General features: G+C 45.0%; 1 protein-coding gene across 3 annotated transcripts in view; it reads right to left on the bottom strand.

The window, feature by feature from the left end:
* DOCK1 (dedicator of cytokinesis 1) overlaps nt 1–25,496 on the bottom strand; it is a 535,347-nt gene that overhangs the window by 462,482 nt on the left and 47,369 nt on the right. For all 3 annotated transcript variants that reach the window (XM_039465108.2, XM_039465109.2, XM_074383077.1), the window contains exons 2-4: nt 17,184–17,267; nt 9,126–9,166; nt 4,840–4,895 (exon numbers count right to left, since the gene is read on the bottom strand). In XM_039465108.2, coding sequence (XP_039321042.1) covers nt 4,840–4,895; nt 9,126–9,166; nt 17,184–17,267 — 181 coding nt within the window. The remainder of the gene's footprint in view (nt 1–4,839; nt 4,896–9,125; nt 9,167–17,183; nt 17,268–25,496) is intronic.

Here is a 25,496-nt window from a genome sequence, read left to right as displayed (position 1 = left end):
TGATCTCGTGGATAGATCCAGAACCAGACGTCAGAGGAAAGGGTGCAGGCGAGACCATCCCCTAGAAAACTGTTATTAAGAACGACCCTGGCCGGGTGTGGTGGCTCAAGCCTGTAATCCCAGCTCTCTGAGAGACCGAGGCGGGTGAATCACAAGGTCAGGAATTTGATACCAGCCTGGCCAACATGGCGAAACCCCATCTCTACTAAAACTACAAAAATTAGCCAGGCTTGGTGGTGGACACCTGTAATCCCAGCTACTCGGGAGTCTGAGGCAGGAGAATCACTTGAACCCAGGAGGCAGAGGTGGCAGTGAGCCGAGATGCTGCCATTGTACTCTAGCCTGGGCAAGAAGAGCAAGACTCTGTCTCAAAATAAATAAACAAATAAATAAATTTTAAAAAGAATGATCCTTTGGGCTGAGCACAATGGCTCATGCCTATAATCCCAGTGCTCTGGGAGGCCAAGGCAGGTGGATCACCTGAAGTAGGGAGTTCAAGACCATCCTGGTCAACATGGTGAAACCCCATTTCTACTAAAAAAAAAAAAAAAGAAAATACATACATACATACGCACATACATATATATATTATCTAGGCATGGTAGTGCAGGCCTGTAATTCCAGATACTTGGAAGGCTGAGGCAGGAGAATCATTTGAACCCGGGAAGCAGAAGTTGCAGTGAACCAAGATTACACCATTGCACTCCAGCCTGGGCAACAGAGCAAGATGCCATCTCAAAAGTAAAAAAAAAAAAAAAAAACAAAAAAAAAAAACAGTGACCCTTTCATGAGCCACCATCAATCAGTGTCTATCTACTGAAGAACCTGACTATTAAAACAGCCCTGCCAGGGGCCGTTTCCCAGGTTTCCCAGTAAGGATACTGATGGAAATGTGGTCCATTACACGCTGAGGCATCATCCCTACAAAGTCCGCAGGGAGTAACTTCCTTCCGCTCAAAAGTGTGAGGATCTGCAACGGCAATTGGACTGTTTTCATCTTAAGGATCCTGGGTTGAGTCCACTGGGCGCTCCTCACACTGGCTATGAGAAGTATGGAGCTCAATGGACCTCCCTTCCACCATGTAAATAGGGCCTCACAGTACATTTACCACGTCCTGCTATTGGTTCTGGTTCCTCCTTAGGTTCCTCCCTTCAGGTAGGCCCAGTCAATCTCTTGGATTAACATGCCAGCTGGCACTAACACATTTGATCTGGCTTTATTGTCTTATCTTTGCTACCACCTTGTTACCCGCCAGGGCTCAAGAATATGTAACCCCAACACTGCCTGCCTCACAGGGCTGCTGGTAAGACTGAGGGCAAGAGCATCAAAGCAGAGCATCTTTAAGAATGAATGGGGCTGGGCACAGTGGCTCATGCCTATAATCCCAGCACTTTGGGAGGCCGAGGCAGGTAGATCACCTGAGGTCACGAGTTCAAGAACAGACTGGCCAATACGGCAAAACCCCATCTCTACTAAAAATATAAAAATTAGCCAGGCATGTTGGCATACGCCTGTAATCCCAGCTACTTGGAAAGCTGAGACAGGAGAATCACTTGAACCCAAGAGGAGGAGGTTGCAGTGAGCAGAGATCATGCCAGTGCATTCCAGACTGAATGACAGAGCGAGACTCCATCTCAAAAATAAGAAAGAATGGGCCGGGCGCGGTGGCTCAAGCCTGTAATCCCAGAACTTTGGGAGGCCGAGGCAGGTGGATAACGAGGTCAAGAGATCGAGACCATCCTGGTCAATATGGTGAAACCCCGTCTCTACTAAAAATATAAAAAAGTAGCTGGGCATGGTGGCACATGCCTGTAATCCAAGCTACCCAGGAGGCTGAGGCAGGAGAATTGCCTGAACCCAGGAGGCGGAGGTTGCGGTGAGCCAACATCGCACCATTGCACTCCAGCCTGGGTAACAAAAGCAAAACTCCATCTCAAAAAAAAAAAAAAAAAGAAAGAATGAATGGATGAATGGGATATAGGGGAATGGGGAGACGCTGAGTCAAAGGGATACGAAGTTTCTGTCAGATAGGAAAACTAAGTTCAACAGATCCATCCTATACAAGGTGACTACAGTCAACAGCAATGTACTATATATTCGAAATTGCTGAGAGTAGAATTTAAGTGTTCTCACTACAAATAAATGGTAAGTATGTAAGGTAATGCACACGTAATTAATTTGATTTAGCCATTCCACAACGAACACATACTTCAAAACATCATGTTGTACACCATAAAAACATACAATTTTTATTTGTCAAATCTTAAATAATTTTTTGGTGATCCCATAACGTTGGGAGGCCAAGGCGGGCAGATCACTTAAGGTCAGGAATTCAAGACCAGCCTAGCCAACATGGTGAAACCCCATCTCTACTGGAAAAAAAAAAAAAAAAAAAAATTAACTGGGCATGGTGGTGCATGCTGATAGCCCAACTACTGAGGAGGCTAAGGAAGGAGAATCGCTTGAACCTGGGAGGCCAAGGTTACAGAGAGCCAAGACCTCACCACTGCACTCCAACCTGGATGACAGAGCGAGACTTCATCTAAAAAAGAAAATACAAAATACAAAATCATAATTTTTTTTGAAAAGTGAATGAATGGGACACAGCAGATGCTCACCCAACAGTAGGAATGATTCTCATTAGTTACTTGGCTGCCCAATAGAATGAGAGGTCAAGAGACAAGTCATGGCTGGAGGTCCCGATGTGAGCATCACCCATAGAGACAGATCGGCTGAAGAGGGGAATGCAACAGAAGCCATGTCAATCAGGGAGGGGCAACAAGGAAGCAGGAGAAGGCCAGGACAGCACCCTCAGAGGTGGACAGGGGACAGAGAAGATGGTGACGTGCCTGAGCAGCAGGTCAGCATAACTAGAAAAAGAGGATGAGGACATCAGAGTTAAGGGGAGTTTTCAGTGAAGTGGGGACCAACAGTGTAGAACGCTGCAGTGGAGCTCCAGGGGCGGAAGATGAGAAGACACTGTGAGTCTGGACATGAGGAGGCATCGCTAACCATGTCAGTACCGGGGAGAGGGTGGGGGACAAAATGGAAATTGCTTTGGTTATGGGGGAGTAGGTGCAGAATCAATGGTAAATGACATATAGTAGTCATTTGGGACATCTGACAATGAATGAAAGCTAGCGTCCAGAGATAAGAGGACGAAGCGAGAGAGACATTGTGGGAGAGACCACATGAGAGAGAGCCTTGCAAGAGAGATGCTTCAAGAGGAAGACAGAGCCTGCAAGAGACAGATCACCCAAGAGAGAGACCATGCAAAAAAAAGAGCCTTACAAGGGAGCCTGCAAGGCAGAGACCACATGAGAACAAAATGTAAGAGACCAGCGAGAGACAGATCCTGAAAGAGAAAAAGACAGAGACTCTTCAAGAGAGACAGGACAATATGCAGAGCAAGAAGGCAAGCAGAGGTGAGAGGAAAGCGTGGCCCACGCTGGCACTGGAAAGGAGAAAGGACCAGGAGAAGAAAGAAAGGAAGAAGTCTACAACAACCTGGAGGAGAACCAGAGGGATGAGATCACTTGTCAAGCCTGAAGGCCGGCTTTCTTGAGGGAGGGAGCTGCTGGGAAGATAGGCTTGAGCGGCCGCAGCAAGGGAGACAGAGCCAGGCAATGAGTGTGGGGAACAATCCCAGGCAACCCAAAGCAGCAGCCAGGAAATTGCTTCTGAACTGTAGCTCTATGCATTTGCCCACAGAGGGACACCTTGGAACAGAAGGCCCAGGAAGAGGAGCCAAATGTGTCTCTGTCTGCCTGTCTGGTTAGTGTGACTCTACTTACGGACACTCGGAATAACTGGTACTTCATTTTATCATGCTTCATAATTACATTTTACATATATTCTTTTGTATACATCAAAGTGCTTTTTAAATAATCACATACAGTCTGTGCTGTTAAGGATTCTAACACAGATATAAAGCACACTTTATTCAGTTACTTCCACAGAGGGAAAGTTTCAACTTTTTCTTCCCTTTAAGACTTTGCATACAAAACACTTTATCTGTCTGAAAAGTACCATACTGCAGGTCATCACCATTCATGCCTCTAAATTATGTTCTTCGTTTTAATTATGCATCATGGAACTACGGAACCCAAACGGCCCTTTTCATATGTTAAAAGTACAGCGCTTGGAAAGGCAATTTTTTAATCAGCCAAGGAGATGTCATTATGCAGTAATCATATGATTAGTAATTTTATAATTTACATATTTAACTGAATGCGAAGATGTAGCAGAGACAAAAAAAGAAAACAGTTTAATGTTCCTTCTTCCAAGTTCACACCTGGTTATTCATTTGCCATTCCTGCCTAACGGGCTCCTGTTCTAGAAATGTCCTCTTAATGGTCTTATACATCAGTTTTATAACCTCTAGGAAACATACATCACAATCAGGCAAAATGTAAATTCAGCCATGTCCCAATTTAACAACTGTTGCTTTACCCTAAACTCCATTTGTATCACAGCCTGCAATGTTTTTCCAAAAAAATGGGACTCAGAGTTGGGAGGCTTTGAAGTCTCTGTCCAGAGGAGTCTGTAGCTCATGGAGGAAGCACAGAGCTCCAGGGCAAGTGCTTCCCAACAGTGACCCCAGGTTTCAGGACGGTGACTGTAAGTACGGTGCTGACTTCAGACTCGATAAAGGATCAAAGCTATGTTAAACACAACTCTGAATCACAAGACCCCTTTGTCTCCCCAAAATTCCTGTCCCACTGGAGTCAATCACACCCATTGTCTTGACCCTCTCCTATTACGCCATCATACAAAAGAGCAGAAAGGTCAAATACAGTAATTGCAATTCTTCATTTAAACATCAAGACCAGACTCACCCTTTTCCTTCAACAATCGCTTCTTTAAGATGAATATATGAAGCAGGAAATATGCCCTTTGGGAGAAATAAAACACAGTGGCTTTTATTATCAATAGGATTGCTGATTACAAATCAAACAACAGTCCCCAAAAAGCTGAGATGAGGGGTGGCTAGGCCGCTATTGATTTTTTAAGTCTTATGCTAAGTCCCATATATAAAATATCAAACAAAACACGAAGTAGAAAAGACAGCAACTCAATAAACTTGTACTGCAGAGTCTGCAGATGTCTTAGAAGAAAACAGATGACAGACTTGCAAAGGAAAAAGTCCACAAAGACGCAGGCAATTCACAGCCTGCTCCATAGATCACACCCTTTTGGCCTCAACACAGGCAGATCAAAGGCCAACTGATGTGCCTCAAAAGCAATTTGTGATAATGGTCTCCTCGTTCAAAATGACGAAAGTTGGTATATACCACCAATTGTCCCTTGTGCACTGACCATGTACCCAGACCCACAGGGACTTTCTCAGAGACCTCCCAAACATGTAAAATACAGGAAGGAGGGTCAAATTCACCCAATCTGCACAGTACCTGGGGACACACTCTAGCTTCCACTGATAAGGTGGCCTGCATCTCTCGAGGGCAATGCCCATGCGAACCCAAGAGAAGTAAGCCTGGGGCGGAGTTTCTCAACAGGACACTCAGCATCAGGCACAGTCTGTGAAGTGCCAGGAGGAGCTTTGTCAAGAGTTTGGGTCCTAGGCCAGGCACAGTGGCTCACGCCTATAATCCCAGTACTCTGGGAGGCCGAGGTGTGTGGATCACTTGAGGCCAGGAGTTCAAGACCAGCTGAAACTCCATCTCTACTAAACATATAAAAATCAGCCGAGTGTGCTGATACATGCCTGTAATCCCAGCTACTCCGAAGGCTGAGGCAGGAGAATCACTTGAACCCAGGAGGTGGAGGTTGAGGCGAGCTGAGATCCTGCCACTGCACTCCAACTTGGATGACAGAGCAAGACTCTGTCTTGGAATTTAAAAAAAAAAAAAAAAAAAGGGTCCTGCTTACTGAGCAAGTAAAATAACTCCCTTACTGAAGCAAAGCAAAGGCTAGCAAAGGCAGGCAAGAAATGGGGCAAGAGGGCTTGGGGCTTGGGCAGTGCAGCGCAAGCCAGCTAACACTTCCTGCATGAGATTCAGTGGCACCCCTATGGCCTTAAGGCACCTGTTGTGGGAAGCAGAGCATCTGCCTGGGTTTCCCTGGCATCCAGCCCTGAAGAATGCAGAAACCAAACTACTAATCAAGCTTGGAAAGGGCAGGAGGCATGCAGGGGGCTGAACGGTCCAGCAGGCACCAATGATTCATGCTGTTTCTACCAACAAGGAAAGTGGCCAAATTCCATATAAAGAAGAATTACCACAGAGAGGGAACGCATCAGGCAGAGAGTCAGAGGCTGAGCAACAAAGAAGGCTGGGCCGTGCACAGAGGCTCACACCTGCAACCAGCATTTCGGGAGGACCGCTTGAGCCTAGGAGCCTAGGAGCTCACCACCAGTCAGGGCAAGATGGTGAGACCCCGTCTTTGCAAAGATTTTTTACAAATTAGCTAGGCACGGTGGTGCGCACCTGTAGTCCCAGCTCTTCGGGAGGAGAATCCATTGACCCTAGGAAGTTGAGGTGGCAGTGATCTATGATCACACCACTGCACTCCAGTCTGAGCCACAAAGCAAGACCCCGACTCCAAAAAAAATAAAACATTAATTAAAAACAAAAAACAAAAAACGAAGTCTGAAGGGACACAATGCTGGGTTGCTGTGTTCAGGTCCTGATGATCTGGGACAGCTCCAAATCCCAGGGACACCCTGGGTGTCTTTCCATGATGGCCACAGGTATCTACCAAGATGGGGGAAGAAAATGAAAAACCAATCCCAGCCCTGTCCATGTCCACAAGCAGAGACAACCCTCAATCTGAGCAAACTCACAGGAGACTCAAGAAGCCACAGGAAGGGCAGTGACTGCGTGAGGCTGGACACACCTGCAGGTGTGAAATGAGCCACTTCCGCTGGGCCTGTTCGGCAACCCCCTGATCAACTACACACTTAGAACTACCGGAAAGTTGTTTACAGGCACGTGGTGTCAGGATTCCTAGGGCCCACATTCCTTTTCTGCTACTGCCTGGGAGGCCCCTTACAAATTTACATCTCTGTAAGGCTTGGATTTCCTCATCTACGGATGGAGATCTTAGATGGAAAAATAGCTACGCCGTACCCAGCTCTACTCAGTGTCAATGAGTTATGAATGAGTTATGATGTCATGGCGTGCACGTGTAGTGCCAAAGTACAATATTTCAGGGAGGCGCCGGGGGAATGGAAGAGATCTCAAATTGGAGCAGGTGATAACAAATACCAAGTAAGATTCAAAGAAAAAGGAACAGCTTGCCTGGGGCACGTCCGACTCAGGACACATCTAACCCAGGATGTGTCTAGCCCAGGACGCGTCTAGCCCAGGACGTGACAGCCATGTTCTATGTAGGAGTGGGATGGGGGAGGGGCATATTAGTCCATGATCCTAATCTCTTATCACTAAAGTTTGCAACTGCAGCTTTCCCAAATTCAGAGTTTCATCTGCAGGAATACACTATTTTTTTGAGACAGATCTCACTCATTATGTCCAGCTGAGGCTGGTCTCAAACTCCTGAGCTCAAGCAGTCCTCCCACTTCAGTCTCTCAAGTAGCTGGGACTACAGGTACACACCATTGTGCCTGGCTGGAATTCACTCTTGACTGTAGAATGGAAAATCAGTGTAAAAACAGAACTTTCCTTGGAGAAATCTCTTCCACCATCCACTTGGTTGAAATCAATCTTGTCCAGACGTCAAGGCTGTAGGTCACTGGATGTGTAGAGACCTGTAGCCCTGAGGTTGGCAAGGTGGAGGTGAGGGGTCCTGCTCCCAATTTGCTGATCTGGCTCACTGATATCCTAACAGTGTCTCTCACGTCAGACAGGACGATGCCATAGGAGGGTTGCCACGGGGACCAGCCTGTACCCTTCCCAAGTGCTGCTTCTGCGAGAGGATGACCCACTCTGACCTGCTCAGCAAAGCCTGGGTTAGGGGCTCTGGGGAGGGCAGAGTGGGAAGGCCCTGGCACTTGGCCCACTTGACTTTGGAGGCCTTATTACAGGCTCACATCACAATCCAGAGTCCAGCCCAATGAGGAGATAATGAGAGGCAAATTTAGGACACAAAAGTAAAATGAACCATCAGTCAAGCATAATTAGATATTAAAACCTATCTGTTAACATGGCCTGCCCAACCACAGCTTAGAATAGAGGTTACTTCAAAATCATAATGTCATAGAATAAAACAGAAGAGCTATAATTAGGTTCTGTGAAGCTAAGAATGTTAAAGCCACAACAGAATTGCATATGGGAGTGCCCACCACAATGGCCCAAGGGGTAATTACATGTCTGAGTTTCAGAAATTCAAACAACCACTCATGCAAACCGCTTTAGGAGAGCACAACTCCTATCTTCGCAGCTCGACGACAGTGCGAAACAGTTACACGCCAGAGGGAAAGAGCATGCATGAGCTTTGCAAATTTGCCAAACTATTACTAAGGACAACATAAGGTTGACAACTCTCAGCAATAATTTTTTTCTTTAAGTCACTTTACTCAGATCATTCTCTGACATACACAAGCCTAAAAAGGACACAAAATTTTATCAGGAACAGAAGACAACAGGCCAACACTATATCACATCCCAGCAATTCACTCACAGAGACGAAGCTACAATTTTTTTTTTTTTTTGAGTCAGAGTCTCACTCTGTCACCCAGGCTGGAGTGCAATGGCATGATCTCAGGTCACTACAACCTCCACCTCCCGGGTTGAAGCATTTCTTCTGCCTTAGCCTCCCGAGTAGCTGAGACTACAGGCGCCCACCACTACACCCAGCTAATTTTTGTATTTTTAGTAGAGACGGTGTTTCACCATATTAGCCAGGTCGGTCTCTTGACCAGGCTGGTCTTGAACTCCTGACCTCATGATCTGCCCGCCTCAGCCTGCCAAAGTGCTGGGATTACAGGTGTGAGCCACCATGCCCAGCGAAGCTAGAATTCTATGTACACATATTGTTCAGAAGAAAACAACCCAAGGTTGTTCACACCCCTACCCATATTATTTTTTTAAATTCAGAGAAAGAGATATAGAAGTAAAACTCTCAGACACAAATGAGATGGAATTGATTTCCTCTCAAGGTTTGATTTACGAAGAGACATGCACTGCGTTTAAGAAGAACGACTTACCTTCTTAGACTTTTTTCTTAAGGTGTAACCTCGGTACCACCCTAAACAAACACAAATTGAAAACAGTTAGTACAAAGAGACGTATTAGGGTCCTCACAATACATTCATAATGTGTACAACTCACTGCCTGGCAGAACCAGTGAGGTCAGTTTGTCACCAGCATTTTCAATGAGCCTAAGGCTTTGGAGATACACTACATGGTTTCCCAGAGAGCATTTCAATGGTGCACCCGGAGCCTAGCTGGCAACCTTAGTATGTGGGCCTGCACGCCTTCCCCTCCGTTGTCTCACATGGCTCAGAAGCAGCATTTGAAGTTCAGATACACAGTTTCAAGGGGAAGACTTATCCTTTCAACCACGGGCCCTGAGTAGGCTCCTTGTGTATATATTTTCTTAGCTCTCCCTCTGCCTGATTTAGACCAAGATCTCTCCAAGGGCACATACCAGCATCTTACTGGCCTGCAAGAGAAAACCCGTTGAGAGATGACTTCCTCCTGCTTCAAGACAGGGCACTTTCTCCTGGAGCAGCCACAACCTCACGAAGTACTTCTGTAGCAACGACACAGGCTTCAACCCACAGGAAGCTCCAGGGCCAAGCACAGGGCACACCTGCCTCTTTGGGTTTGGCCCAGGCTTCACCTCTCCCTCCTTCCAAGTGGTGAGACAAAGAGACTAACAGCAGAAAGATCCAACCATCCGCATGCCACGGATACCAAAGAGAAGAGTCCCTTCAACAAGGGACCAGACCCAGCCACACGCCTGGCACCCCTGTAACGCTTAGGACAGAAACTGCCCTGCAAAGACCCCAGGGTCTACAGTCAGTATCCAGTCTCCAAGCACCCCACTATTTGTGACGTTTGATGGATGGTTTTTTAATCCCAAACATTCTGAATTCGCTCCAGGCCATCTAGCTTCTGGAAAGCAAAAGCTCAAAGAGGCCAGGTCAGTGGCTCATGCCTATAATCCTAGCACTCTGGAAGGCCAAGGCAGGTGGATCACTTGAGGTCAGGAGCTCGAGACCAGCCTGGCTGACATGGTGAAACTCCATCTCAATATAAAAATTACCTGAGCATGGTGGCGAACGCCTGTAATCCCAGCTACTCAGGAGGCTGAGGCAAGAGAATTGCTTGACCCAGAGAGGCAGAGGTTGCAGTGAGCTGAGATCATGCCACTGCACTCCAGCCTGGGTGACAGAGCAAGACTCTATCTCTAAATAAGTTAAAATAAAATAAAATAAAAGCTGAAAGACAAATCCCAACTCTGCCCCACAGGAACAAAAGGACTCTGTCACAGAGTGACAGAGTGTACTTGGAAAATGTAAGCTGGATAAATTCCCAGAGAATAACCAAATATTGGGTTTCTTTACACTATTAGTAAGCCAAACCTCAGAAACCAAAGATGTATGAGTTACAGAGCAAGTTCAGACAGATGAAAGCAGGCCACCGTTGCAGCCACGGGCCTCCACCACTCTCAAAAGATGAACATTTTAACAACCAGGGATGAAGAGGATGATTATGAACCATAATCAATATCATAAGATGGTGATGGTGTTAAGATGAGCAGAAGACCCAGTTATGACGAATTGAACTCATTTCACTGTCTTGACCATGGAGAGTCAACAGATTGATTAGAGTGAACCTCAGATACAAAAATGCCTAGATTTCAGCCATGCATTTGAACGATTATCTCCCGATAGCCATATTGTCGAGTTCAGCGGTTTCGATAAGCAGGCCCAGTATCAACGCCCATCTAAGACACGGTGTTCACACAGCAGAAAGGAAAAGGAAAGGTCAGTGGAATGCGTTATTCAAAGCCGTGTACTCAATATCAACGACTGTCCGTTATCCTGTGATAGTCTTCCTGCATTTTCAATATTAACATGCTCTTTCTTTTCTGAAACTAAGATTAATGTCTTAGAATATACGAGGAAATAATGCAGAAACAAACAAACAAAAAAAGATAGTAAGTAAGAATAGTAAGAAAATGAAGCTGGGAGCAATGGCTCACTCCTGTAATCCTGGCGTTCTGGGCGGCCGAGGAAGGGGATCACCTGAGGTCCAGCGTTCCAAGACCAACCTGGCCGACACAGCAAAACCCCGTCTCTACTAAAAATACAAAAATTGGCCAGGCATAGTATTGGGCACCTGTAATCCCAGCTACTTGGGAGGCTGAGGCAGGAGAATCACTTGAACCAGGGAGGCAGAGGTTGCAGTGAGCCAAGATCATGCCACGCACTCCAGCCTGGGTGACAGAGCGAGACTCTGTTTCAAAAAAAAAAAAGAGAAAAGTTTACAAACTATGTACAGAAGAAACCCATAAGACCTCCACATGTATGAAGAGATCCTTCAGTTTCATAATAATCTGAGAAATGGAAAGTGCACAGTAAAGAGTGGCAGAAGCAGAACACCGCAGTATCCAAGAAGCCCCTGGTCACCGTGGGCAGCAGTGTGGACTGCAGCAGCCAGCCTGGGAGCAGCAGGCCCTGCTTATCCAAAGTCTCCATCTCCACACCAGAGATCCAGCCACCCCCTCCTGGGAATGCAGCCCCAAGACATCTGTGTGCCCTGCAGAGTGAGACAGACACGGGATGTTCAGGGCAGCATGATCTCGGGTGGTGGGAAGTGGGGACGTCCTGAGTACTCATTACTGGTGGGCTACGCAGTTAGCAAAACATAAGCTTTGTACACCATGCAGTTAGAGCCACAGACTAAAGGGAAACGGAGAGCACAGTGTATCTTAAATGGAGCACCGGGGAAAATAAGAAACAGAACAAGACTATAACCACACACTTACATCCGTTAGACACACATGCATACCAGGCAGCACAACAACACAGGCAAACAAGAGTCCACCTCGAACATGGTGGAAAGGTTCTCTATGGGAGTGGGGAGAAGAAGGGCCAAGCAGTAGGCATAAAGGCAAGGAGTTTTGCGTCTTTACTTAAATGTTCATAGATGGTCGATTCCTCTTCTAATGGCCTTCCTAAGCAAAATGAAAACCGATGGTTTTTCTCTCCAGGATTTTTGGCATGCACTATTTCTTCAACTAAGTGAGCACACATATCATGTGCCAGAGACCACACTGGGTAGCACAAATACAGAAACAGATTCGATCCAATCTCTGCCCTCCATGAGCTCAGAAACTGGAAGGGCCCTAAGATGAGCAGGGGTCACCCCGCAAACTGCTGCATGACAGAGTTCAGCCTGAAGGAGAGAGGGTGTCCTGGCAGAGGTTTTGCACAGGAGAGTGAGAGAACAGAACAAAATGATTATCTGGCTGCTCTGGGGAACAGCAAAGAGGGGATGAGGCTGGGAGTAGAAAGACTCACAGCTATCATAGCAGAATTCACTTCTGCCTGGCAGGGCTTGCAAGTGGCCTCCAGGTAGTCAACCAACCTGCTCAAAAAAAGAGACATCCACCCAGGGAACAGGCAAATATAGGCAAGACACAGGTCCCAAACTCAGGGAAAGCACAGTCCAGCACAGAAAAATGGCGGTCTAGTTATTTTAGACGAAAATGTATCATTATTCCTTTTAAAGATTTGAACAAGGCCAGGAGAGGTGGTTCATACCTGTAATTCCAGCACTTTGGGAGGCCAAAGCAGGCAGATCACCTGAGGTCAGGAGTTTGAGACCAGCCTGGCCAATATGGGGAAACCCTGTCTCTACTAAAAATACAAAAATTAGCTGGGTGTGGTGGAGGGCGCCTGTAATCTCAGCTTCTTGAGAGGCTGACACAGGGAGAATTGCTTGAACTCAGGAGGTGGAAGTTGCAGTGAGCCAAGGTCGTGCTACTACACTCCAGCCTGGGCACCAGAGCCAGATTCCATCTCAAAAAAAAAAAAAAAAAAAAAAAAGAATTGAATAAATTAAGTTTGAATGTGGCTGAATCAAAAGGACAATTTGCTAATCTTTGGTCAATGCCTGCAGCTTCCTTCTGGTACAGCATCTCGCCCTGGGGACCCTATTGAAAGAAGCCGACAGCAGGATTGGCACACCCTTGACCACACAAGAGTCACTCAATCAACACTGGGGACCTGGCCTCACCTCTCTGGTTGATCCAGGACACTGTTTAAAGGGAGGCCTGCATGAATGACCTCTCAAAGCTCTTCCCACTTCCACCATGAGCTAGAAAGTTCATTTTGTTTGTTCTGTGCTGTGAGCCTTCGTGTGCCCAAGAAAGAGAAATTAACCATAAGCTGAAGGTAAATTCAGTCTTTGAACCTTAAAATAAACAGTGATCATCTAGAAATTATATCCTCTGGAGCAAGTTCTGTAATATCCTGGAAAGGATCAGAGAGAAAAAGATGATCAAACTTGCTAAACAGAAAAACTGTCTTAGATGAAAAGGAGAGCCAAGGAAAGAAAAAGAAAATCCCAGACTCTAATACAAGTCATGAAATTTAGAGAAAACGAGAGGAAGAAATTGGAAAACAAATAAAAGTACATTATTCCCTTTCTATTTAATGACAAAAAGTCAGCACACTTCTCAAAGTCAAAACTATTAACAGTTTTCCAAATGTATTTCTCTGATTAGATTCAGATTAAAACCAAAAAGTTAGTTGTCAAGGAATGGAAATTCATTTTATGCTAAAGAGTCTTTACAACGACTGAAATATTTTAATCAGAATCTAGAAAGATTGACTAGCTCAGAAAATTAACGTTCACTGTGGATCCCTTATCATGATGTCAAAAAGTCAAATGCCTGCAATCAGATATTTTTGAAGTTACATGTATTACAAGGACCATGACATGTCTGAGGATTCCACTGTTTAAAAAGCACATTCCTTAGCCGGGTGTGGTGGCGGGTGCCTGTAGTCCCAGCCACTCAGGAGACTGAGGCAGGAGAATCCCTTGAACCCGGGAGGCAGAGATTGCAGTGAGCTGAGATCGCGACACAGTACTCCAGCCTGGGCAACAGAGGAAGACTCGAGTTCAAAAAAACAAAACAAAACAAAACAAAGAACCACTGACATGCCTGAGGATCTCATTGTTTAAAAAACACATTCCTCAGCCAGGCATGGTGGCAGGCACCTGTAGTCCCAGCTACCTGGGAGGCTGAGGCAGGAGAATTCCTTGAACTCGGGAGGTGGAAGTTGTAGTGAGCTGAGATCACGCCACCATACTCCAGCCTGGACGGCATAGCAAGACATGGTCTCAAAAAAAAAAAAAAAAAAAAAAAAAACAACCAAAAACAAAACACCACACATACATACATTCCGATTATGAAGGAAAAAAACAAGAAATTGCAGTCCCCACATGCCCAGGGGCCACAGGAAATCATTAACTATTCAGGAATGACATCACTGCCCAGTGTTTATTAACCAAGATTTCAACTTCAACTGAGTGGCAGCAAAAGTTAAAAAAGATACAAAAGCCATTCCCTTCAGATCCAAAAAGTGGCTGAGATGAGCTGTTTGATCCCTAACCTCTACTTAATTTCTCTCTGTCTCCTCTCAGGCACTGGCAATGCATACTGAGGAGATAAGGGAACACAGCTGTCAGCTGTAAACACGGAAAACAAGCAGAAGACCCATCACAACTTTTCATCCACTGAAGGACTCGGGCTGGTTTTGCAGAGCTGCACTGGCTTCCAGGCAGAGGCCCCTAAGGCCGATTTTCTTTTCAGATAGGACTTTTTCAGCGAAGGTACAGCGTGCAACAGATGGGGGAATAATGGCCGTGAACATGGCTATGTTAATAGGTCTGTGTCTCTCAGAGGAGTCTACCAGGAGCTGGTCACAGTTTGCCTCCAGCAGGAAAGCTTAGCACTACTTCATTCCTTGCAAAGTGGATTTCAAGGGTCAAGTTAGAAGTGCAATTGGTTGATTACTACAGGATGTCTTCGATTTCCCCTCTCACCCCCCACCACACACGTGGAAGGGTTTTCTTAAACCTGGTGAAAAGGCAATTTTGCTACTGAAATTATCCTTTTTATTCATATGCTATATGGGAACCACCCTTTCAAGCACGAAATTAAGCCAATGAAATAAGACAACACAGTCTTACAAAACACAATCTTACAAAACCTCCAGATCGGAGCAGTCTTTAAAAAAATCAAGCCCATCATTTCTTCCCTTCTATGCAACAATAACTGCAGCATAAAATGAATTATGGCCTGCTCAAATTATTTGCAAGACATGAAATGTGAAAACAAATTTTCTGAAAAGCCAAGGACACTGGAAAACCACTGTAACCAACAGTTTATTGGATAATTACAACAATTGCTTCAGGTTGGGCGAGGTGGCTCACACCTGTAATCCCAGCACTTTGGGAGGCTGAGGCAGGCGGATCACCTGAGACCGGGAGTTCAAGATCAGCCTGACCAACACTGAGAAACCCCATCTCTACTAAAAATACAGAATTAGCTGAACGTGATGGTGCATGCCTGTAATTCCAGCTACTCGGGAGGCTAAAACAGGAGAATCACTTGAACCTAGAAGAAGGAGGTTGTAGTGAGCTGAGATCACACCATTGCACTCCAGCCTGGGCAACAAGAATGAAACTCTGTCTCAAAAAAAAAAAAAAAAAAATTGCTTCATTGGACGGCATCCCATGTAACTGTCATAAATCTCTGTTCAGCCCAAGAAAATGGGAATTACAGGTTTAAAAAAAAAAAACGAAAGGAAATAAGATGTTGTAGTTTCTCTGAGACATGCTGCTAACAAATCTAAGTGAAAACATTAAAGGAAAAAATTTCAGTTGCCATCAAACACATCAAAACAGTGAAGCAGGCTGGGCATGGTGGCTCACACCTGTAACAAACAAACAAAAAGCTTTACAAGGAGCCAACAAGTTTAAAAATGGGAATTTTAGGACGGCGCAGTGGCTCATGCCTGTAATCTCAGCACTCTGAGAGGCTGAGGCAGGCAAATCACTTGAGCTCAGGAATTCAGGACCAGCCTGGGCAACATGATGAAACCCTGTCTTTACAAAACATATAAAAATTAGCTGATGGTGGTAGCAAGCACCTGTAGACCCAGCTACTTGGGAGGCTGAAGTGGGAGGACTGCTTGAGCCTAAGAGGTGGAGGCTGCCTGCAGTGAGCTGTGATCGTGCCACTGTACTTCAACCCACGTGACAGAGCAAGACCCTGTCGCAAAAAAAACAAAACAAAACAATGAAGTAAACTAAAATATCTTAAACATACTTTTTATCAAGTGGTCAATTGTTAACAAACAAGATTTACACACACTTAGCCGGGCAGAGTGGACCATGCTTGTAATCCCAGCACTTTGGGAGGCTGAGGTGGGCAGATCAGTTGAGGTCAGGAGTTCGAGACCAGCCTGACCAACATGGTGAAAAGCCGTCTCTACTAAAAATACAAAAAAAATTAACCAGGCACGGTGGCAGGCACATGTAATCCCATCTACTCAGGAGGCTAAGGCACAAGAATCACTGGTACCCAGGAGGTGGAGGTTGCAGTGAGCTGAGATAGGGCCACCACATTCCACCCTGGGTGACAGAGCGAGACTTGTCTCAAAACAAACAAACAAAAAGCTTTACAACGAGCCAACAAGTTTAAAAATGGGAATTTTAGGACGGCGCAGTGGCTCATGCCTGTAATCCCAGCAATTTGAGAGGCCGAGGCAGGCAGATCATGAGGTCAGGAGTTTGAGACTAACCTGGCCAATATGGTGAAACCCCGTCTCTACTAAAAATACAAAAATTAGCTGGACGTGGTGATGCACACATATAGTCCCAGCTACTCGGGAGGCTGAGGCAGAAGGATTGCTTGAATCCAGGAGGTAGAGGTTGCAGTGAGCCGAGACTGCACCACTGCACTCCAGCCTGGTCGACAGAGCGAGTCTCTGTCTCAAAAAAAAAAGGTGAAGGGGAAGGAATTTTAGTTTTAAGTTCACTTTAATAAAGCATCATTTAAACAACACATGGCCTCACTAGTACCCTTACCTGAAACAGTATCCATCTGCAAGAAAGTGGGCCTGAGAAGGGAGCATGACTGTCTATGCATCTGTAACAGAGGCATGCTTTGCCCAGCAGGCACTGGGAAGATGTGCCATCTGCCCGAACATATAAAAGATACCAAGATGCATACGCACCTTCATATGTCTCTAAGATGTGCACAGTGTCTCCGATCTGTAAAGACAGTTCATCTGCTCCTCTGGCATCATAGTTATAAAAAGCTGTAATGAAAAAAAAAGGGAAACATATTAGTAATACTCAAGATAGCAGTGACCGTGCTGACTCGTGTTGGCTCGTTTTAATGCTGTTGTTTTTAACATTGAAATACATTCAGTCGCCGCTTGGATCATCCTCTCTGACACCCACAGAAGCTGCCTTTTCTTTCAGACAAATATATAGGGTCATTAGTTTAAGGAGGAGAAATTCATAACTACCCACGACACCAGATGATCTTAAGTGAGGTAAGAAGACATCATTAACAGCGTTTTGATTGCCACTTCAATACTATCTTTTATTTACACTAGTAGATTCTTTTTATCTTCCCATGAATCAATTGTACATGGACCGCATATTCTTTGGAAATTAACAAAAAAATTATCATGCAGAAATGTTGATATTAAGCCGATGGAATACATCACAATCCCAGTAGACAAAAATATGTCCTATGTTAGAAGAAATCCCTAAAACTGACAATGATCAGCAAGAAACGTCTGAAATCCCATGTTTATCCTGACATAAAGCTGCTCCTATTTTGCAAAATGATCAAACTCCTCCTCCACAAGCCCCTAAAAAGTCATACCATTAAATTCAAACCACACTTTTGCTCATGCATTATGGAATAAAGGCAGCAGTCACTGGTGTGAAAAGGATGTTACAAAGTGTTTGAGGCTCAAAAAGTATTCAACTAGCCCACTCTTAGTTTAATATATATATATATAAATGTTCCTCCTACCCACTGGCCTCTACCTGTAAGGATATAGCATTCAACATAAAACTCATCTCCAAAATCCCCGATCAAAGCTCTCACGCATCCATCCTGCACAGCCCAGCCAGGCGAGACTATACACAAAAGGCATCTTCCTTGTGGCACACCTCTGAAATTCTCTAAAATGAAACCATGTCACAAAATGAAACCATGTCACGTGCAAACTCCTCTGGAAAGCGTGGGCCACTGTGCCCTCCCACCACACACTCCCTTCCCTGGGCCCTTGCTTCCACCGAAGGAAAGAAGCCAGTCCATCCACACCCTTGAGTACCAACTTCTCGTCCACCACCAGCTGGGTCTTCCCACCGGGGCACCTCGACACAAAAGCCAGACCCAAGTCCGTGTTTGATCTCTTAACTCTACTACTCCAAACATCCCTGGCACCAGGCAAAGCTTCCCGTCTCTTATTCTGTGTGAGCCAGTCTTCTTTCAGATGTGAGTGTTAAGAAGTCCCCTAAAGGGGGACATGTTTTCCTAAAGGAAAAGCCACCAGTGAGCAGAGCCACCCCCTTCCAACGTCTCCTTGCTCACACCTCCGAGAACAGGATGGTATTTATCTGTGCAAGGAACGGCCTCCACAAGCCCCAGCTGCCTCAGCTGCACCTCAAGCTGTAAAGTCCAGAATTTTGGGCCCATAGAACCCCTGTGGTGTTCCCGTTCACAGTCTCTACAGACAGCTGAAGTGGGAAGGACAGCACCTCTCCCCGAGTACCTGTGTGCCTGTCCCCCAGCAAACAAGCTGCTCTATCTTCAGGTTTTCAATGACCGAAATAAGGATAGGATTGTGCGTGTTTTGGGTCTTAGGGAAAATGATGCCCCTGTTGAATCTGGCCTAATAGGGTCCACGGTGAACACTCAGGCAATGGTGAAGGCCTTTATTTTGGTTGTATTTTTTCCCTGCTATCAAAACATCGATTGCTACCTGAATTCTTTTTAGAAAGCCAAAGCAAGCACATTGCGACATGTGCACAAAAATTCTACAGTATCAAAAGCCATATGTATGAGATTGAAAATTCTATCCCTCAGGTATTTTCCTATATTTTCACCAAAATTCATAAAATTTAAGTGTCCTTAACTGACAAAAATGGTTATTAGTAGTTATTAAGTTTATTTAGCATTTTACAGCAACTCTTTAAGAAGAAATAACTGTGTCAGGTGAAGGTAGCTCAGGGCATATGCTGGACTTCCTCAGCTCAGCATGACAGTATTCTCAAACCTTCAGGAACCATAAATGCATTTATTGCAGTTCTTCTTTGTTGTTGTTGTTGTTTTTACTTTTTTTTTTTTTTTTTTTTTTTTCCAGAGGCAGGGTTTCATGGTATTAGCCAGGATGGTCTCGATCTCCTGACCTCATGATCTGCCCGCCTTGGCCTCCCAAAGTGCTGGGATTACAGGTGTGAGCCACCGTGCCTGGCCCATTTATCACAGTTCTGAACAGCATCCCGGCCCCGCAGGCACGCCTATTCTGTTCTTGATGTGGGAAAAAATAAAAATGTCAAAAATCATAAAAATGAAATAAAATGAGCACATCAAGGGTAAATACATTCAGGCACATGTGAATTTGTAAAGCACATACACATAATTCCTTCCTTCCTGTTTCCCCTCTAAATACCCTATTCCCCAATCCCTAAAGCAGACGGTGGAAAGCAGTGATTAAAATCTCATACACGAATATGGAAACTTCAAATTTAACTAAGAAATGAGCCAGACAACCCATGATTTTGTAGGTAAGGAGAAAACGAGCCTCAGGGGTTATATACCTGGTTCCAAATCAAGCAGCCCAGTCAAGATCGCCACTGGCTGTCCAGCCCCTAGCCATTTGTTCATTTGAGGATTCATGATTAAATAATCCCACAGATAAGACAAATTAAAAGACAGCTTTGTAAGGGTGCTTCACAAGGGAGGAGGAGAGAAGAGCTTAAGGATGCAGACTGAGTAACAGCCCTCCAAAGACAACTACCAAAGGCCTATCCCTCACCTTCCACAGCCACCGGGGCCCTGCAAGGGTGATTAAATTCAGGATCTTGGCCAGGAGAGGTGGCTCATGCCTGTAATCCCAGAACTTTGTGGGGATTACTTTTTGGGAGGCCAAGATGGGCAGATCACTTGAGGCCAGAAGTTCGAGACCAGCCTGGCCATCATGGAGAAACCCTGTCTCTATTAAAAATACAAAAAAAGATAGCCAGGCCTGGTGGTGCGCACCTGTAATCCCTGCTACTTGAGAGGCTCAGGCAGGAGAATTGCCTGAACCTGGAAGGCAGAGGTTGCAGTGAGTCATGATCACGCCACTGTTCTCCAGCCTGGCCAATAGAGCAAGACTCTGTCTCAAAACAAACAAACAAACAAACAAACAAAAGTTTAGAATCTTGAGATGAAGGTTAATCCTGGGTCATCCAGGTGGGCCCAATGTAATCATGAGGAAGACAGGAGGGTGAGAGAGAGAAGGAGAAGAGGTCAAAGAGATGCAAGAAAGAGGGAAAACCAGCGGAGGAACACAGTGGCCTCTGGAAGCTGGAAGGGGTGAGAAAGCGCCGTCTCCCCCACAGCCCCGTGGAGCCCAGCCGGGCTGACACCTGCATTTTAGGACTCTGAATCTCATTTTTTAGCCTCCAAGTTTGTGGTAATTTATCAACAGCAGGAATAGGAAATTAGTACAAGGAGATGTATGAAAAGCAACCTGAAAGTGGTATTTTGTGGTTCACTGATTCAGTCTTTAAGGCAGCTGGAACATGGGTTTCTGCAGCAGGCACCTAAACCCCAACAAGTTCCAAGTTCCCAATTCTTGAGTGATATGAGAAAAATAAGAACCCTGCAGGTAATTTTTTCAAATGAATCCAAAAGTATGCAATGTGAGAGGCTATTCTTTATTCTGATTGTTTGACCTTTCACAGTTGCCCCTTCTTAGGGGGTGAGGGCAAGGACTTCTTGTCTTCTTTAAGAAGGACACAGATGACAAGTGCCATCTGCATTTAAGATGTCTTCACCTGACGTACTACAAAGATGGCAGCCCTTCTGCTGATCACTCAGTTTTGCTTCTTCATTTTACTGATCTGTCAGGGTCTGGGAACAACTCCATGGAGAACAGGGTCATGGCGTTCCATTCATATGCCGGCAAGGGTGGCACCAGCCTCCCTCTGGGTGGTGGGCTGAATGCCTACTACATTGCCCCTGGTGGAGTCCATCTTCCTTTCACAATGGCCTGGCTGCAGACGGGCATCTTCAGGTCCACATGAATTTCTCAGCCCTGGACAGCAGACTCTAGTGTAGAAGCTAGACATGCTGTGTGAGCTGTGAAGCGGGAAAGGAGGCAGAGACAAAGCAAGGCCAGGTTCTTTCTTTGGATGGTGTTTTGGTTTTTGGGGTTGTTTTTTTTTTTTTTTTTTTTTTTTTTTTTTTTTTTTTTTTTTTTTTTTTTTTTTTTTTTTTTTTTTTTTTTTTCCCTAGGAGAGTCAGCAGCAGCCCAGAGTGAGTGGACCATTTCCCTAAAATAAAAAATTAACGCCTTATACTGTGCCTCATGAAGCTGTGGCCTTACCAGAGATCTGAAAAAGTAAAGCCATCACCTCTGTTCAGTCTCCTGATTGTCTATAAAAAAGCTGCCCAGGAAAATGCAAACCAAACCACAATGAGGTATCACCTTACCCCAGTTAGGACAGTTAGCATCAAGAAGACAAAAAAGGAACAAATGCTGGTGAAGCGCAGAGATAACGGAATTCTTAGACACTTGGTGGAAATGCCATTATAGACAACAGTATGAAGGTTCCTAAAAAAAAGCACAAATAAAACCACCACTTTTTTATTTGTGGAATCCAGCAATCCTACCACTGGACATTTATCTAAAGAAAAGGGTATCAGTATATCAAAGGCATCTGTGATCCCAAGTTTCTTGCAGCACTATTTATAAGACCCAAGATATGCAATCAACCTAGATATCCAACATGAATGAATAAAGAAAATCAAGAGACGTCCAACAACAAATGGATACCAAAAAATGTGGTATACTTATATAATGGAATACAATTCAGCCATAAAAAAATTGTATCTTGTCATTCCCAACAACATGGATGGAATTGGAGGACATTAAGTGAAATACAACAGGAACAGAGAGTTAAACACCACATGTTCTCACTCACAGGCAGAAGCAAAAAAAAAATTGAGCTTATAGAAGTAAAAAGTAGAACAGAGGATACTAGAGCCTAGGAAGGGTAGGGGGGAAGCGGGTCTAGGGAGAAATTGGCTGAAGGGTAGAAAATAACAGCTAGATAGGAGAATTAAGTTCTAGCGTTCCATAGCACCTTAGGATGACTACAGTTACCCGTAATATATCATATAGCTTCAAATAGCTGGAAGGAAGACACTGAAATGAGACATGTTTGAGATGAGAGATATGCTAATTACCCTAATCTGATCACCATACTTCATATGTACCACATTAACATGTACCCCATAAGTATGTACAATTATTATGTACCAAAATTAAAAATTAAAAAAAAAAACAGCTGCACAGTCATGTAAGGAAAGAATTGTGGCTCCTAAGTCCATGAGGATGAGAGGAGGGCTTCCATCTGCACCAATATTATTAATAATACTGACAGAAATGCCACTGTGGCTGACGCTGATGCTGATGCTGATGATATACTATGGGGATACCACAGATGTGGCTGCTGCTGCTGCTAATGGTGGTGATGATAACCATGATGATGGTAGTAGTAATGAAGATGGTGATGATGGGATGGTGATGATGATGGAGAATGATAATGTTGGTGACGATGGTGAATGAGCAGTGAATGATGATGGCTGTGGTAATGATGCGAATGATGACGATGATGATGGGAATGATAACAATGATGGTGATGGTGGCGATGATGAATGATGATCACGGTGGTGGTGATGATGATAATGATCATGGTGGTGATGATGATAATGATGATGATGGTGATGATGATAATAGTGGTGGTGATGATAGTGAATGATGATTATGCTGCTGTATTGGCTGACATGCACTGAATATATTCTTAGGCCTGGATGTGGGCTAAGGACTTCACATGTTCAGACTAACCCTCGCCACAGTCCTATGTGGTGGATATATTATAGAAGTATTCCCATTTCCCTCAATCAGGGTTTATAGACGCTCCCAGCCTGCTCATATGCAGGCAGCTGGTGAAGGAGCACCCAGGGCCAGCCAGGATGAGAGGTCAGAGTGCTAAAGCCATCAGTGCTACAGACTATCCCTGCCTCAACCCTTGGCCAAAGACAGACATAGCCTTCCCAGGACCTCAGACTGTGCTCCTGATGGCTTCTCTGAAAACCCCCAACACCAGCTTAATTCTCTGACAAACAAATATGGCTGTGCATTCACTTCTCATTCCAAGGGCCATCTTGTTAATGAATTTCTCATTGTTAACACAGAAGAACCCAAGCTGTAGTAATTTCAAAAACAAAGGTTTGCTTAGCATTCGAAAAGCAATCCATGTAATTCACCACATAAACAGAGTAAAAGATTTTAAAAAATCAAATGATCTCAACTGATGCAGAAAAAGCATTTAAGGAAATGTAATACCCATTCAGGGAAAAACAAAAAACTCAACTTGAATGCTCTCAATTGAGAAAAATCGCATTATAGTCCATCAACCCACTTCACAGATGAAGATGCAGAGGCCTACAGGGGAGTTGTGACTGGCTCAAGGGGCACAGTGAGCTGACGGCAGCCCTGGGATACTGGGGCCTCCCTCCCTGGCTATCTCATCACCTCATACTGCCTGGTCCAAAACTTCATCACCCCTCAATGAGATGTACTGACTCTCTGCTCTTCTCTACACCACCAGTTACCTTCCTGAAGTCTCACTCCAAAGCACTGGATCATTTCACCTGGGATTCTGAATGATGGCTCATTTCTCCAGCACACAACCCACCTTTCCATCTCATCTCAGGCCCCTCGCCTTTCTCGGTTCCACCTGCCCTGCCAGGCTTGCCACACGCTGCTCTGCAGATGAAAATCCTTCCTCCCTCCACCTCTGACTGCCCCACTCGTCTACAAGGCCTGCCTTTAATTCCACAGCCTTATTTCTCCCCTTACCAAGAAGTAGTTACCCGCAGACGTAAATGAACGGCTTGCTTCTGATCTCCCTGTATGCTCCATGCCACCCCAAGACCTCGTAGAGTTGCTTATCTGTATGTCTGCCTCTCCCATCAGACCACAAACTCCTTGAGGAAGGTAAATATTTATTAATCATTGGATTTCCCACAGTAGCCAACACCATGCCTTGCAGGCACTCAATAAAAATTCACTGAATTTAACCAGGTCCCAAAGTACTCTTCCTCATGCAGTCTGCCGGAGTGAAAGCGAAAGCTGAAGCATTTGGTCCTCTTCAAAATGTTCCTGCCCTCTGCAAAAAGATCCAGAGGCTGAGACTTAATAAGAAAGAGAAACACAATATTAGCTTTCCCAACTCTGCTTTGGGTCTTTTTGATCTAAGAAAATAACCCACCTGCTGTCAGTGCTCAGGTCCAAAGCCTCCCCACAGCATCAAAGGCCAGGGGTGGCCATACATTACTTCTCAAAATCAACTCAGCTTGGTCTCTGTCTGTCTCACACACCACTGAAACATGATTTCAAGACTTCCGGTAGCAACTTAAAAGTTAATTAATTCTTTTAAAAAGTCAATTTGTGAAAATTAATTGCTCTATCTGTGATCTCATTTATTTTCTCTTGCCTTCAATTGGAAAAGCTTTTCAATGGTATACATCTTCTCAGGGCTGGGGAAAATGCAAGTCATGCCCTCAAATGGCCCCAGGCCAGGGCTCTCCCTGTCCATCCTGTACAGGACTTCACCCTAGGGCCATCCGCCTGGTTTCAAACTTCACACGCCCTACACAGTTGCCTGGTCCATGCAGGAACCTTGCATCTCCTAAGCCTCCATCTGCCCCTGTGCTGGTCCACACTATGAGCTAGGCTTGGAGAGAGGAGATAAACCAGATGTGACCCTAGAAGGAAATCAGCCTAAGCCAGGTCTCCAAGGAAAAATCTTTCACTGAGCCATTCAGGAAACACCAGTAGAGAGAATCAGAACATTATATACACCCTTTGAACTGGACCCTGGGGCAGAGAGCAGCCACTGATAGCAACTTGGTGAAGCTGGAGAACAAGTCAACTATGTTGTTGCAAACGGCTCAGCACCCAACATTACCAACAGTACTACTAGCAAGAATGTGATCCCAGTAGCCACAAATAAAAGCATAAATTCATCAGGCAGCTTTAGATGACATTCATTTGGAGCTGGAGGCTAGGTTTCCTAAACTCTATCTTCAAAATCAAAGTGGCAGCCAAGCTTCTATGACCTGTAGCAAAATCCTTCCACTGCTTTTGTTTGGGGGCAAATGACTTAGGCAGGATTAGAGCCTCCCAGAGAGATGAGCCTGAATCCAAGCACTTACTGTATCACATCGCCTCCATTTGATCACCTGT

Source organism: Saimiri boliviensis, chromosome 12, assembly GCF_048565385.1.
Source record: "Saimiri boliviensis isolate mSaiBol1 chromosome 12, mSaiBol1.pri, whole genome shotgun sequence".
Taxonomy (NCBI): domain Eukaryota; kingdom Metazoa; phylum Chordata; class Mammalia; order Primates; family Cebidae; genus Saimiri; species Saimiri boliviensis.
Note: the sequence above shows the minus strand (reverse complement) of the source record. Positions and strands in the feature narration are given on the sequence as shown.